General features: G+C 40.5%; 1 protein-coding gene across 3 annotated transcripts in view; it reads left to right on the top strand.

The window, feature by feature from the left end:
- The window catches only part of Lpcat (lysophosphatidylcholine acyltransferase), a 38,793-nt gene that overhangs the window by 19,731 nt on the left and 4,437 nt on the right, over window positions 1-14,625 (top strand). For 2 of the 3 annotated variants that reach the window (XR_013085578.1, XM_076815024.1), the window contains exons 3-6: window positions 4,797-5,014; window positions 12,335-12,447; window positions 12,604-12,758; window positions 13,564-13,701. Coding sequence is in view for 2 of the 3 variants with exons in the window: in XM_076815024.1 (XP_076671139.1) it covers window positions 4,797-5,014; window positions 12,335-12,447; window positions 12,604-12,758; window positions 13,564-13,701 (624 nt within the window). In the remaining variant the exon portion in view is untranslated. Of the gene's footprint in view, window positions 1-4,796; window positions 5,015-8,576; window positions 8,792-12,334; window positions 12,448-12,603; window positions 12,759-13,563; window positions 13,702-14,625 lie in introns of all 3 variants that reach the window. The other variant, XM_076815037.1, reaches the window with a different exon arrangement.

The following is a 14,625-nucleotide window of genomic DNA, read 5'->3' as shown; positions in this document are numbered from 1 at the left end:
TCCATGAAAGGAAAGAAGATTTTTTGAGAAATGTGTTATAGCTTTTGAGTAAAAAATTTCCAAAGACCACCCTTTTTTCGGCCTCATGACCCCTTAAGGAGTTACACCACTTTGACTGGGTCAAAACGAGCGGTACACTCGCGAATTTTTTAGAGGGAATGTATGCGACTGGTTGAAATGACCTTCTCACCATGTACGAAGCATTTAGTGAACTTTAAACCAAAATTTTTTTTAATCGTCTATATTTATTTATAACGGGAGAAATTGCGTTATTCCCACGCACGTATCGGTGCGCTTGGTACGCTGGTGATTCCAACTTTCTCAGTAACTGTAAATTAAAATTTTAATAGTCTTCTTAGTTCCAAAGGTGCTCTCTATTGTATGACATACGCATTTTTTGAAATTCGAAATATCGTAGAGATTACAGCATTTTAAAGATGGGGTGGCTTTTCTGTAGTCCTGGTTTCTAAATATCTTGAGAACTGAGTAAAACAATAAATTGTACGTCATACGGTGGATAATGTCACTGAGAATTTGTGTACCAAATATCATTAGATTTGATTGTACGGTTTTTGAAATATTGCTCACACCAGGTGGGAAAGTGTAGCTTCGAAGAAACGTGTTTAAAGTTTAAAGTTCGTCGTGCAGGCTTCCGATTTATGAGCCATACCTTTGTGATTACAACGAACTTTTCAATGGGAGCTTCGCATTCTTTTTACAGATCCGAACTGGCATGTAATAAAAGAAACAGATTTCACTCCTTTGGAAACGTCAGGATGGTGTAACCCTTTAGCCTTTGAAAAGCTCGAGTGCAGCTTTTAAGATCCCCCTTGAAATTTACTGTTTATCACTGAAGATAGCCGAAGAAAATGGAAATGTTAATAAAAATCTGATTAATTTCGTTTTAAATTGATCAGAATTTCGTAATGCACCAGGTTGTCCACTAAGTTCGTGATGTTTTTATTGAGCATTTGAAGCCAGAAAGAATTTATATGTTGACTTCAAGTTCGCGCGATTGTAAAGCCTGTAATTTCCTCCACGTCACTACGTTTAAGTTTTCCTTATCTGCTTTTCCATTATTTCGCTGCACTATGCAGTGCCAAGTTGGTAGCAGAGTTGGGCAATAACTGAGTAAAAAAATATTTAAACAACGGATCGAATAGAACTTGCTTTAGATTATTTGACGAATAAAGTAAATTTTTGTACTCGACGAATAAAGTTAATTTTCTTATTCGTCGAGCGTGTCAATTTCAGCGTCGAATAAATTTCTCAACTTTAACTTTATTCGACGTCAAATCATTTCTCGGTGCGCATTATTCGGCGTCGAATGAAATTAAAGTTAAAGTTAAGGTTGACATTTTTTTTTACCCGGGTCAACGTTATTCGACACATGACAAATCATTTTTTTTAACTGTTATTCCTCATTCGAAATTTATTTCAAAAAAATTTTGCCCATAAACACGAACATTTCCAACACCATTTGTTATTCGAGTTTAATCGAAGCTGCACCACGTTCCAAGCTGCTCAAACATATCCGCCGTTTACGGAGAAGACTCCAACGCAGAGGAAACAGCTCGAAAAATGGTTTGCACGCTTCAAGCACGGGAATTTTTATATCTCTGACGAGCCACGTTCCGGGCGACCGCGCGTCTTCAACGAAGATCGATTGGAGGCCTTAAGGGGACCTTCCGGTCTAGAGCCCCAAAAAATAGGTGATATTTAGGAATTAATTAAAGGAAAACTACTATATATAATTTAGTGGGATTTTTTGCATTGTATTAAGGATGTCTTATATTATAGAAATATATTTTTTGTTTTATAATTAATCATTTCAGACGGCACTGGGGAGTCGTTAAAGTCAAGGCGTCAAAAAATTGATAAAAATCGGTGGGACCTGTATCTCCAAAAGTTATTTTCTGATTCGACTGAAACTTTTTTTATTTTGAAGAATATACTTCTGACTAGGGAGGAAACCAGAACAAATTACAAAAGTAACATTTTTTAGAAAATAACGACACTTGAAGTTTCAAATCAGTTTTTCCCTATATTTTTCACCCTTTCAACGCCTTTGAAAACTATAAATTTTCAATTTTTGTATTTTTTTCTGGTATCTCTCCTAGCCAGAATGATATTCTTCAAATTAAAAAAAGTTTCAGTCGAATCGGATGATAACTTTTGGAAATACAGATCCCACCGTTTCGAGAACACTGTTTCGAAAAAAAAGTGTTTAAAGTTTTACGTGGGCACCGAGTGGCCGGTTGTTGCCCATGCACTTGCCGCTACTCAGATGCCTATAACTTCGGGAATTTTACGAATTTCACCAAATCCTTGCCAACACTTATTCCTAAAACGTTGAACATTCGAAAAATGAAATAAAAAGAAAATCGACTTTTAGACCGGAACCTCCCCTTAATTCTGGAAGATCCTCGTCAAACGACCCGCGATTTAGCCGACAAGATGCACTGCTCACCACAGACAATACTCGATCATCCGGGGGCAATGGGGAAGTTTGAAAAATTCTTCTTTCAATACCAAAAGAACGGCACGAACTTTTTCGGACAACCGATGTATCTTTGAGTTTCGAGCATTCCTCCCATTAGCCTCATTTTCCCTCGGGCTCGAGCCGTGAATTATTACGCTTTCTACAAAAAGTGCATGGTAGGTAATCTCAGTTATTGAATCACCGAGGAGTATAATTTATAGGTCTCGTCTGTTCATTCGCTCGCGCGCGGGGAGTAATTTCGAAATATTCCACCGAGATCGATTACGCTCTTGACAGTGAAGTTCGAAGCGGTTACTTGTCTGAGCATTCGTATCGGAAAGTGTGCCGTAGAACTTTCGTCGATGCTTTCACGCGCTTACTATTAATCGGGATAATAAATTATCGCGGACGAGGCGAGGATATAATGGATTGCAGGAGCTGCTTTAGCGGGATATCTTGTTTCGCATGCTCTTATTAGCTGCTTTGCTTAAGATTGCAACTATCGTGTCCACTTGTATGTACTTCGCACGTGTAGTTACGGCTGTTCGATGTTTATTATTCACAAGAAATGCAAAGCTTCGCGTTGCAGGCTTAGAGCATCGATTGTTTGTTTCGTGCGTTTGTGGATGGGGCACGTGCTGCAGGCAATTCGCCACATGGGGTTCTATAAATATTAAAATTATGGATATCTACGAACAGCATTTAGGAAACAGGGATAGGCGCTTGTCTGCCTTTCGAAATTATTCTTCGGATCGTATTTTCAATTTTAAAATTTAATAATAACATTTCGCGCTAAAGGAGATGCTAGCAGAATAAATTGTTGGCTGCTGAACGATAGATTGAGTTAAATAATTAATGAATTGTGACTGTCAGAAAATCATTAGTAAGAACTGTTCTTCGCGAATAATTGATAGCATTAACGTGGTTATAATTCGTATAATTGAAAAGATCAGAAATAGTTGACATTAAAAGGCACGAAAGAAATTTTCTTCTCCAGTTTACCAAGCAGAGGTTCCCCGCGACAGCTTTACTTATTCACGCAATAATCAATGAAAACGATTTCTTAGAACAAGTCCTTCGTAGTTTCTACTAAATAATTTAAAAGCATAGCGCAAAGTTCGTTGCATTGATTGTAAACTTTTAGAAAGTAGCTGGCTGTTTCGAAGGTGGTATCCGATTCTGCAACATTACTCGAAGCACTAACGTAATGCGTGGAATAATAGCGTTCGATTATTATACAGACTGCTTTATCGTTCACTTTGGAACATTCTTTGGAGGCTAACAAGTACCGTGGCACTCAGCATCGACTTCTATGTCAACTTTCACGATATTCGTCTCTTTCAGAATGAGAATATTGCATTCCTACCTTGCCTTCTTTAAATACCACTCCATAGATCTTTAAAAATCTTCCGAAGTCACATAAATCGCGCACGATATCTTGACGAAAGTACACGCATGTCGCGCTTGACGAATCTTTTTTTTTAAAAACAGGATTCCAGTGAAAAATGTGAAATAAATTTCCCCCTTTGAACGTCCAATAGTCGCTAAAACGAGTGAAAAGTGTCGTATGTACAAACGCAAGTCTGAAAAGAAAGCCCTTCCGAAGACCGCAGGGGTAAAACTTTCTATTCAAACGCACAGTGGCGCACCCAGAGATGGGTCCAAGTGGCACCTCCAAGAAAGGAGCTTTGTAAAAAGAAGGGAAAGCTGGATTTTATTCTTGAAATAATTTCCCGCGACCACCCGATGAATTTCATTGAATTTGCATTAAAATTATTTTTAACCCTTCCACTCGGCTCCCCCGAAAGATTAAATCCCGAGTGCGCCACTGCAAACGCACCACCTTTGTTTATTACTTGTTGCATAAGTGATATGTAAATTGTCTCGAGACAGCCGAGAATCAGCCAAAACCCATCGCTGCGCCTTTTACAAAATATGCTCCTTTCAATCCACCCTCGGCACCGCTTGACCCAGCTTCGCCATCCCGAAACCCACTAAATCAGGCATCTACAAATTGCCGAGGCACTGGCAGGAGAAACTAGCCCGGGACGTTTAATCGGAATTGTAAAACCGGGGAAGAGGCAGCAGCACGATCGTCGTGGCAAGCCACGGAATGCAAATCCCGCTCGCACATCCTCGATTTCCGTCCGCGCTTCCCTGTGGCAGTGTTGCGCTCGCTATCCGAGCGCGTTTGCTTAGCCGGCTTGCGTGTCGTAAGGAAGTAAACGATCGCACGATGTAGAGTAGAAAAATGTGTCCTCGTGATGAATATATGTACAAAAAGGGTTCCTATTTTGAACGGTTGGAAAAACAGAGACATTCGAATCGTGATCTGCTGGATGATGCGAGCGTTGTTCGTCTGCGGGGGATTTCACCATCTGAAGGTCAAGGGTCGTAAAGCGGAAACAAAGGATGCACCCGTGTTAGCCCTAGCCCCGCATTCAAGCTTCTTCGACGCACTGCCGGTTGTATACCTCGGCGGGCCGAGCATCGTCGCCAAGGCGGAGACCGGGCGCATCCCTTTTTTCGGAAGTAGGTCTCCCACTTATGCTCTGTCACGCCGCGCACACGAGTCCCCGCTCCATCCCCAGGAAACATCTCTTCTTCTTCTTCCCCTTTCTCTCGATACGTACATACATACAGCGCACAACAAACGAACCAACGATACACTTCTCTGGCAACGTCTGCATTTCACCCCACTCTACTCATTCACGACGGAAAAGGAGTCTGCAACTTACCAAGTAGAAGTAAAAGGAACGTGACTAGGGGCCGGTCTTAAATCACTTAAGGGTAATTTCGGATTCTCACCCCCTCCCTAATCGGGCATGAGAATTCGTAAGATTTTGTGCTCCACCCCCCTTGCGTAATATTTAGTTACGTTGCATTTCTTCGGTTTTTAAAATTCTTTTAAATGTTTATGTAATTTCGTTTGACTCGGCTTTGGGAAAGAAAATAAAATTACTTTTCTGGGATATTAATGGTAGAGTTTGTATTTATTGGCAAATTAGGTTGGGAAATATTACGCGAGACTGGAAATATTACTCGCTCTTTTAAAAAAACCTGAGAAATTCGCGACCCCCTCTCCTCCTTCGAAAAGCCTTACGTAATTTAAGGACGACCGCCTAGAGAGTTGGAAGTTCATCGGACACGTCGTGGTGACGGTAGGAGCTGCTCAAAATAAATGGACGAATTAGAGAAACGCGCGTTTAAAATGCGGCGAACGGGGGATGATTGTTTGTTTATTGTATAGAGTTGATGTTGAATTTGTCGTTTTTATAGAATCGATAACTCCGAAAGTATGGGTTACCGGCGCGAGTGGACGATGCTCCAATTATTTTGAGCGACGTAAGAGGATGGAACGCGACTCCGACATCATTACAGGCACGCGAAATCTCGCGTTTTCTATTTTCACAGCACGCGCGAGCGTTTTCATGGTAACGATGTACCTATAAATCTGTAAATTGAACTCTAGAACACGGACACGCTGGTTCAAAATGCGACTCTAGCTGAGCAGAATTATTTCTGTCATTATTTTTCCCTGTGCGTATATACCTACATACTTTAATAGCATTTATTCGTTCATTATTTTCAATGTTTTTCTTATAACGAAATTCAGCTATTTCCTATAAAAAAAAATCAATTTCTCAATAACCTGCAGAAACCACTAAAAATTGTCCTTAAACTTTAAACCTTTCGCTGCGTATTTAAATTTTCTGGCGATTCTTCAAAAGTGTCGATTTTACATCAATAAAAACAGTTTTTAATTTTCAGTTTTTCATTTTTTCGGGGAACATTGCTAAGTATCACAGTACAAGAGAATATATATTTTAAAAATATCAAGCGAAAAGGTTAATGTATTTATTAAATTTCCAGAAAACCTAAATATTGCAGCGCTTCCTAATGCTTCGCACTATTCTTATTCCATAGACATTATACGCATTTTTTATTTCTGCTGAAGCACAATTGACTATAATCTGGAAATATTAACTTTCATCGAGAACACTTCTGCTTTTACTTACAAACAAAAACAAGCAAAAAATAATCATAAATAATCAAAAAAAAAACAATTAAAAATACTAAAATGAGTAAATGTGTACCAGTAAAGTATGTAGGTACACGAGAATTTAATGGGAAAAATAATTTTGCTCGGCTAGAGTCGCATTCTAAACCACTGTACGTACTTCTTGGGGTAATCAGCTGATGGTGCTCGTTAAGGGAGGAGCGGTGCAGGGACTCGCAAGCGCGTAAACTTTCTACAATTAACTCTTTATATAGAACACATTCCGCTGATTATATTTACGGGGAACACGAGCGAACGCGCGTAATGATGCTCGATTGCAAGGAAGGAGCTCGCCAGGAGCGTTAATCAGCGATGGTCTAGGAGAGCAGTCTGACACTGAAAAGATTGTTAAGCGCGCAATTCCATCGGACATTGGAGATCGGGCAATTTATCGCGCACGGTGCGGACTGCTCGACTGTAAAAGCCGTGCAACTCGATATCAGGAAGCTATACGTGCGTGTTAAAGGAAACAGAACATACTTGGAATACGCTAACGGAAAATTGTATGTATGTATGTGGTGAATGGGAACACCTACATGGTTACTAACAAAATCTGGGATAATGGGAATCCTTACGCCCCTAACTGACACACCATTTAACGTGGCGGGCGCACAGTTGGAGCACAATTATTTTTACCGCGCGGCTCCGAGGAGCGTACTTCGCTGTTACATTTCTTTTTAACGCTTAACAAATGCTGTCGAGCGCTTCGTATACATTAATTTCTCTATCTCTCTCTTTGTCGTTTCTCTCTGGATTCTATTTCCTTCTCACTGTTTTCTTCTGCTCTGATACATTTACACGTCAAATTCTACCTCGCGAATGATCTTGTGAAAAGCGAACGATTAACCGTAAGCTGATAAATACCCAAGGTTGGTTAACGAAAGATTAAACAGCGGAATGACGAACTTACAACTGCGTAAGCTTCCTCGGTAGAACGTCACGTGGCCCAGATGCAGCCTCACTCTTGTGCAAAGAAACCGGTGGTAGAAAATACGCGGTCGCAGAAAATAGTCGCCGCAGAATTGAAACGCAGGGAACGTGATATTCCAGGGAAAACATGTAAAGAGGGAAATTCTATGGGAATCGCGAATAGAAACGGCTGTCGAAGCTATTCGAGCGTGTAGAATGTGTGAAAACGTTGAACGGGTTGAGGCCTGGCAGGGGAATGGTCCCAAACATCCCCTTCTAACTTTCAGCGTCTGCATAATGGCTGTACCAAGTCTTGTTGCCATTTAAAAGTTGCTGATTCCTGAACTATATGGTCTCCACTTACAGTCTTTGCAATACAAAATAAAAGCATAACAAAACATTGAAAAGCACAGTAATTTGGAGGAAGGAATCAATCACTGACAGTATAGATCCCCAGTTACGTTTTTCCACTAATTATATCAAGTCGGTGGAAAAGTTCGTTCGCTCACCGTTAAATAATTGATGCTAGATATACGGATACCTACGCACTCTTTTACCACAAAATACTTTCGTTAAAAAAAACTTGTATTTTTACTTTTAACCCTTCATGGTCGCACGGGGTGCATCACACCCCAACAGCAATTTTCAAGTTCCAATCTCGCGCCTTTACGACTTCCAACGGGGTTTTATCGCGAAAGAAATCGCATTTCAAAATTTACATTACTAGAAAAAGGCTATTACAATTTTATTATCACTGAAAAAATTCAAAAGTACGAAGATGGTAACTTAAAAATGAGGCTGGGGTGCAGTGAGCTCCCATTTCTGATTATAAGAAGCTGTGACCAGGAAGGGTTAACGAAGACTTTGGTTCAACAAAGCGACCGGACTTTTGCCCCGACCTCTAGCATTATACACACCTTAAACCCCATATGTCTGCCATTGTGCAGAAACGGATGAAACTTAAAAGGCGGAGGGCTGTTTCCTTATAAGGAAATCGTAGCGGATGGGTTCTCGCTGGAGGTAGCCCGAACGTATGTACCTAACTAATCACGACGCGAGAGACGCAGAGCGCGCTAATGTGGTCGGGATGCGTTAACGATTGAATTGCTCGATTGACACCTGCAGCAAAATAGTGCCCTGGCTGTGCTTTATGGGCCGGCTGACTTACCAAGCAGGAGGAATGAGAATCGTTGTGCGTGGAAGGCAGGCAACGAGGGCGGAGGCGCCGATCTTAGTGGTCGCACCCCATTCAACCTTCATGGACGGAGGGATTGTCTACATAACTGGCTTTCCTTCGATCATCGTAAGACGAGAATCGGGGCTGAACCCGTTTATCGGAAGTATGTGCCAAATTATTGAACGATTCTTCCACATCCGCTTCCCTTATTAATCTGCGCCAGCTAACCACAGCCGGCACTGCCGTTGAACACGTAACGGGGAACCTGGTTATGGTTTAACGCAAACTTCATTCGACATTTGCATCGGGCTGCTCGGAAAATTCGCGGCGCTGTTGACAATAAGCTTTCGCGCATTTTCTTCCAAATGACGCTGGAAGCTCCTCAGCTTCTTCTCAAAACTTGTCGAGTCCGGTGCATTTAAGGCAGGGCTGCGCAAGGAGCCGTATTTAGCGCCTAGCTGCGAGCAACCAGCCGAGCGTCGAACTGTCCCGTTGCTAAGGATGGAATCAGTGATGGGAACGGCAGTAGTGTATACTCCGTGTCATTTAAGAAGGAACCTGCCGACCGACGAGTTTAGAACGTTTCTGCGCAGGTTGACGCTCATTGGTGCCGGGAGAAGCCACTATTGGCTGTACCCCCACCAACGCTTTTTCGGAGCCAATGAGCTCATTCTACATGCGCGAAACGGGTTCCTTCTTAAATGAGTGGGAGTATAGGTGCCTGCTCGTGGGCACGAAGCGTAAGTATACAGGGTCAGCGTTGTATCCTGCAACCCGCGCTCGCGCGAACTTGTAAAATGGCAACAGCGCCTCGCGAACGCAGTCGACTACAACCATGCACCGGCACAGCGGAGAGCTGCCAGCTGCCTGGACAGCAGTGATGCCTGACCTCCGAAAATTTTAGGACTGTCTCTTACAAATTAACGTCGCAAAGAGCTATTGGGAATTTCCGGCCCCAGGTAATCGAGCCGCGCGCTCCGCTTTTATGATCCGTTTACCACTCGGACCTCAGATTACTGTAATGAGGTTTGAAAATAATGTCGACTGATCTCGTACCCGTCTCAATTTAAAAAATTTTAGCTACGACGGGGTTGACCGCGGCGCTACACCCTTGTACGGAGAGATTTTTCGCCACCTGCGTGTAAAAGCCACAATAATGCAGCGTCGTTCCAAAAATGAAATTAACGGAAGCCGGTATTGGCGTGGCGTTGAGTAGCCAAGACAGTCAGACACAAAAATTCTAGGAAAAAAATTCAAACAACGCTACAATCAAAGACACGTCCCATTAGTTACCCCTTACGTCTGATCTAGGTATGCACTGCATTAAGGATAAAATCAGAAAAAAGAAAACCAGAACAATAGATTCTGAGATCTGCAGAACTAACACATAACTGAATAAAAATTGAATTTCTCAATTTCTGAAAGTAACGATACAGAAACAACTAGCCTATTGTTTACCAACACCACGAATTTTAAAAACAGCATTAAATACAGTATCAAGTAAACAGTTTGCAACAGCTTTTTACAACACTTGTGGTTAAAAAATTGATAGAAAAAAAATTAAGTAAATGGAAAATATTTTAAATTATTTATAGTTCGAAAGTTATACGAAAAAGGCCCCAAATTTTTCAACCCGGGCCGGGAAATTCTGAATTGCTCTTTGCGACGTTAATTTGAAAGAGACCATCCCAAAATTCTCGAAGCTCGGGTATCACTGCTGTCCAGCAGTCGCTGGCAGCTCTCCGAAACCCGGGACATGGTTGTAGTGGAATGCGTTCGTGAGGCGCTGTTGCCATTTTACCTGTTCGCGCGAGCGCGGGTTGCAGGATAAAACGTTGACCCTGTATGTATTTCGACTGCTCGACGCTCGGCTGGTTGCTCGCAGTTAGGCGCTAGACACGGCTCCTTGTGCAGCCCTGATTTAAGGGGAGGTGCTATCTTCGACGCATGGAAATTGTGGGTTTTGTTTAGCAATTTTTTTTCTTCTGAATAATGAACTCGATAGAAAATCTGATTTATGACATTTGTTATGGGTATATCTTTTGAAGATTAAAATATATATATTTTTCAACAGAATGGTGGTGCTAGAGCCGCTACGCAGTGCGTCCTTTACAATTGCGCGGATCGCAGAGACTATTCATCCGATTGACTTGAAATTCTTAGAGAATCTTCCCTTTATGTTAATCTAAAGAAGTATGCCCATGCGGTTTTTACGATTGCTTGAAAATATTTTTAGCTACGTACACTTTTGCAACCAAATTCTTCGACTATAAATCACAATTTTTCTTCAAATACTCAGCATTCCCATAGAAATGTTTATTTCGAAATATCCGTATATATCTCTTCAGTTCGTGTAGAAATTGAAAATTTCTGGTTTTTTAGTTCAGGAAAATCGTAATTCATCAGCGCAGCGGCGCTAGCACCGCGATTTTGTTGCAAACAAAATGAACCAATTTTTTTTTTAATCTTCAAGAGATTTATAATAAATGCCATTAATCAGATTTTCTATTAAGGTTTTCTATTGTTTAAAGGGAAAAAATGCTAAATAAACCTATGATTTTTCATGCGTCCAAGGTGGCAGCTCCCCGCAACAGCCGTCAGAAACGACACGAACGTTTCCGAACAACCCAATACCGTAAGCGTTAGATTAGCTTTCTCTTCCCGTCGAATCAACGAAAATAGTTTCTCTTAATGGAATCTTCATTGGAGCTGGAATGGACTCTTTGAAACGATTAGAGGACAAGGGTAAAAAGTGACGTAACAAACTCGAACGATTTTCCATGCTCCATATTCACTTGTCACGCTTTCTTCTCTTAAATTCGAAGCACGTGTTTTTTGATACACTAGTGGAGCCAGCTTTTCCGAGGAAACTTTTGTTGCTGCAAGAATCATTTTAGTGGCATTGCTTCTGGCGGCTCTTAGTAACATGGGAATACAGGAGTCATTGGTATAATCGAAGTGTTCTTCGAGGATGTAACGTTCACACCAAGACACCCCTAACTTCTGTTGAGAAAAAATGATACCCCGAGTGTGCAGCTCGGTATCTTCGTTGTGGTTTATTGAAGTTTACAGCAGAGTAGCCACGTAATGGATTCTGCTACTAAACATGCAGTAAAATGTGCACAACTATACCTAGAGTATATTAAAAGTAATTATTTAATCGTTAACATTGTAGATGAATAAGTGTTTAACGGCTCTCTATCGCATGTGAACATCACTGTTGAGTCAGTAGTCGTTTGTACCCATCGCACTCCACGTGTGTTCTTTATCGATCGAAGGGTTTAATTAAGCAAGGATTGTCCCATTCACCACCATGCACGTAAATAGCAGGAGAGCTTTATTTCACGGATTATTAAAGAGAATTCCTGTTATCTTATTCTAGAAACCGAATCTTAATACATTCGATAAATTCAATATACAATATATACCTATCATTTAATTATAAGATATCGATTGCTTTGAGAGAGAAAAGGAAGCATAGTTTCAAGCAAGTATGTTGTATCATCTTTAATACAGAGAATGAGAGAAAGATGATCCTCATCGACGTAGGAGTTAATTTAACGTTCGATTAGGGTCTGCTTGAAGTAACATTCGTACAGAAACACCAAAATCAAACACACCACACAGATTAATGAATAATAAAGATTAACTTGATTTGAAAGTCCTGCGCATTCGTGTGTTGTAATTCATTTCTCTGCGATCGCAGAACTTATCAACTACACGCAGCCGGTGTATGTTTGGAGGGACGATCCGAATTCACGGCAGAACACGATCAAGGAAATTATCGAAAGGGCTACTTCGAAAGAGGACTGGCCACAGGTATCGTTAGCGATATAAAACGAGAGACACCCTTCGTTCGCAACCTTTTTCTATTTTAGTTGAGACACGAGCATGTCTTCGTGAAAATCAGATTTTTTTTTATACAGACCCCTAGGCTCTCGAGAAATATTCACTGGTAAATAATGCCCCATCCAGGTGATGATTTTCCCAGAAGGTACCTGCACAAATCGATCGTGCCTCATCACCTTCAAATCAGGCGCATTCTATCCTGGTGTCCCGGTGCAGCCTGTGTGCATCAGGTACCCCAACAAACTGGACACGGTGACGTGGACCTGGGAAGGTCCTGGAGCGTGAGTGTTTTATTTGAAGCGGTTTAAGGGGACCTCCCGGTCTAGAGCCCCCCCAAAAATAGGTGATCTTTAGGAATTAATTAAAGGAAAACTACTATATATAATTTAGTGGGACTTTTTGCATTGTATTAAGGATGTCTTAAATTATGGAAATATATTTTTTGTTTTATAATTAATCATTGCAGACGGCACTGGGGAGTCGTTAAAGTCAAGGCGTCAAAAAATTGATAAAAATCGGTGGGACTTGTATCTCCAAAAGTTATTTTCTGATTCGACTGAAACTTTTTTTTATTTTGAAGAATATACTTCTGGCTAGGGGGGAAACCAGAAAAAATTACAAAAATAACATTTTTTTAGAAAATAACGACACTTGAAGTTTCAAATCAGTTTTTCCCTATATTTGTCACCCTTTCAACGGCTTTGAAAATTATAAATTTTCAATTTTTTGTATTTTTTCTGGTGTCCCTCCTAGCCAGAAGTATATTCTTCAAAATAAAAAAAGTTTCAGTTGAATCGGATGATAACTTTTGGAAATACAGGTTCCACCGTTTCGAAACCACTGTTTCGAGAAAAACGTGTTTAAAGTTTTACGTTGTTGCCCATGTATTTGCCGCTACTCAGATGCCTATAACTTCGAAAATTTTACGAATTTCAAAAAAATCCTTCTAAACACGTATTCATAAAACGTTGAAAATTCGAAAAATGAAATAAAAAAAAATCGACTTGTAGACCGGAGCCTCCCCTTAAACTTCGAAAGGGAAAAGTGTTGGATAAAATGCTTAGATTACAAGGCTCGTGATTTCAGATTAAAATTGCTATGGCTTACGTTGACCCAACTGAATAGCAGCTGCGAAATAGAGTTCCTCCCCGTTTACAAGCCAAGCGAAGCGGAGAAAACGGACCCCAAACTGTACGCGAACAACGTGCGTCGCCTTATGGCAGAGTGAGTATAGATTCTTAGGAGCGGAGAGATCCTATACAGGTAGGTCTCGATTAGTGCGAGTAGTAAGTCCTAGAAATTCATTATTCCAATTTGAACTAATCGAATACTTGAAATACAAGAATTGGTTCTAATTTAAGGGGGGATACCTCTGTAATGGTCTGGAAAGTTAGGGTGTTTTTGGGGAATTTTTTCAACCAAACAACGCAAGTAAATCAATGTATTGCTTAGTATAATTAATATGTACATATTGAAGGGTGAACAACAAATTTTTTCAATCAAATTCATAAATCCGTTTTCGTTATACTCTTCGTGAAAATGTGCGCTGCAGCGTTAACAGTGCACAGTGCCTTAGCCAAATGGTTAATCCTAATTCAAAAAGACAACAATATTTAGAAACTAGCAGCCTACGTCTATTACGTGACGATCAAAGAATGTAAATATCGCAAAAAATAACAAAATAGTGGACCACTGAAAAAAATCATTTTTTGGGGTAAAAATGTTAGTAAAAAAAATAGGAGGAGGCCGTTAATTAAAAAGAAAACTGATCGTCACGTAATAGAGACGGGTTTTTCCTCAATAAATGGCCTTGCTCGTGTCAATTGAACGTATAGTTTTCTCTGTACACTGTCAACGCGGTTAAAAAATGTTATTCAGAGAAAAACGCGGTCAAACTTCCGCGGAAAATACTATATCTCCATAAATTTTACGAATTTCTTCATCAAAGTTGCAGAGAGCATCCTTGAAACGTATGTCTTTCAGAAAATGTGAAAAAGAGAAAATCCCCCCTTAAAGAAATTTTACAATGAAAAATTTTAATCCACCCTTTCATACGTATTTGATTAAATTATAATGGCACAAACGCATTTTAATCGTGTTGCACTTTCACATCTCCATATCTTCGTATGTATACGTGGTGATGAACCC

This window comes from Andrena cerasifolii, chromosome 1 (genome assembly GCF_050908995.1).
Source record: "Andrena cerasifolii isolate SP2316 chromosome 1, iyAndCera1_principal, whole genome shotgun sequence".
Lineage (NCBI taxonomy): Eukaryota > Metazoa > Arthropoda > Insecta > Hymenoptera > Andrenidae > Andrena > Andrena cerasifolii.
This window is presented reverse-complemented; position numbering and strand designations above follow the sequence as displayed.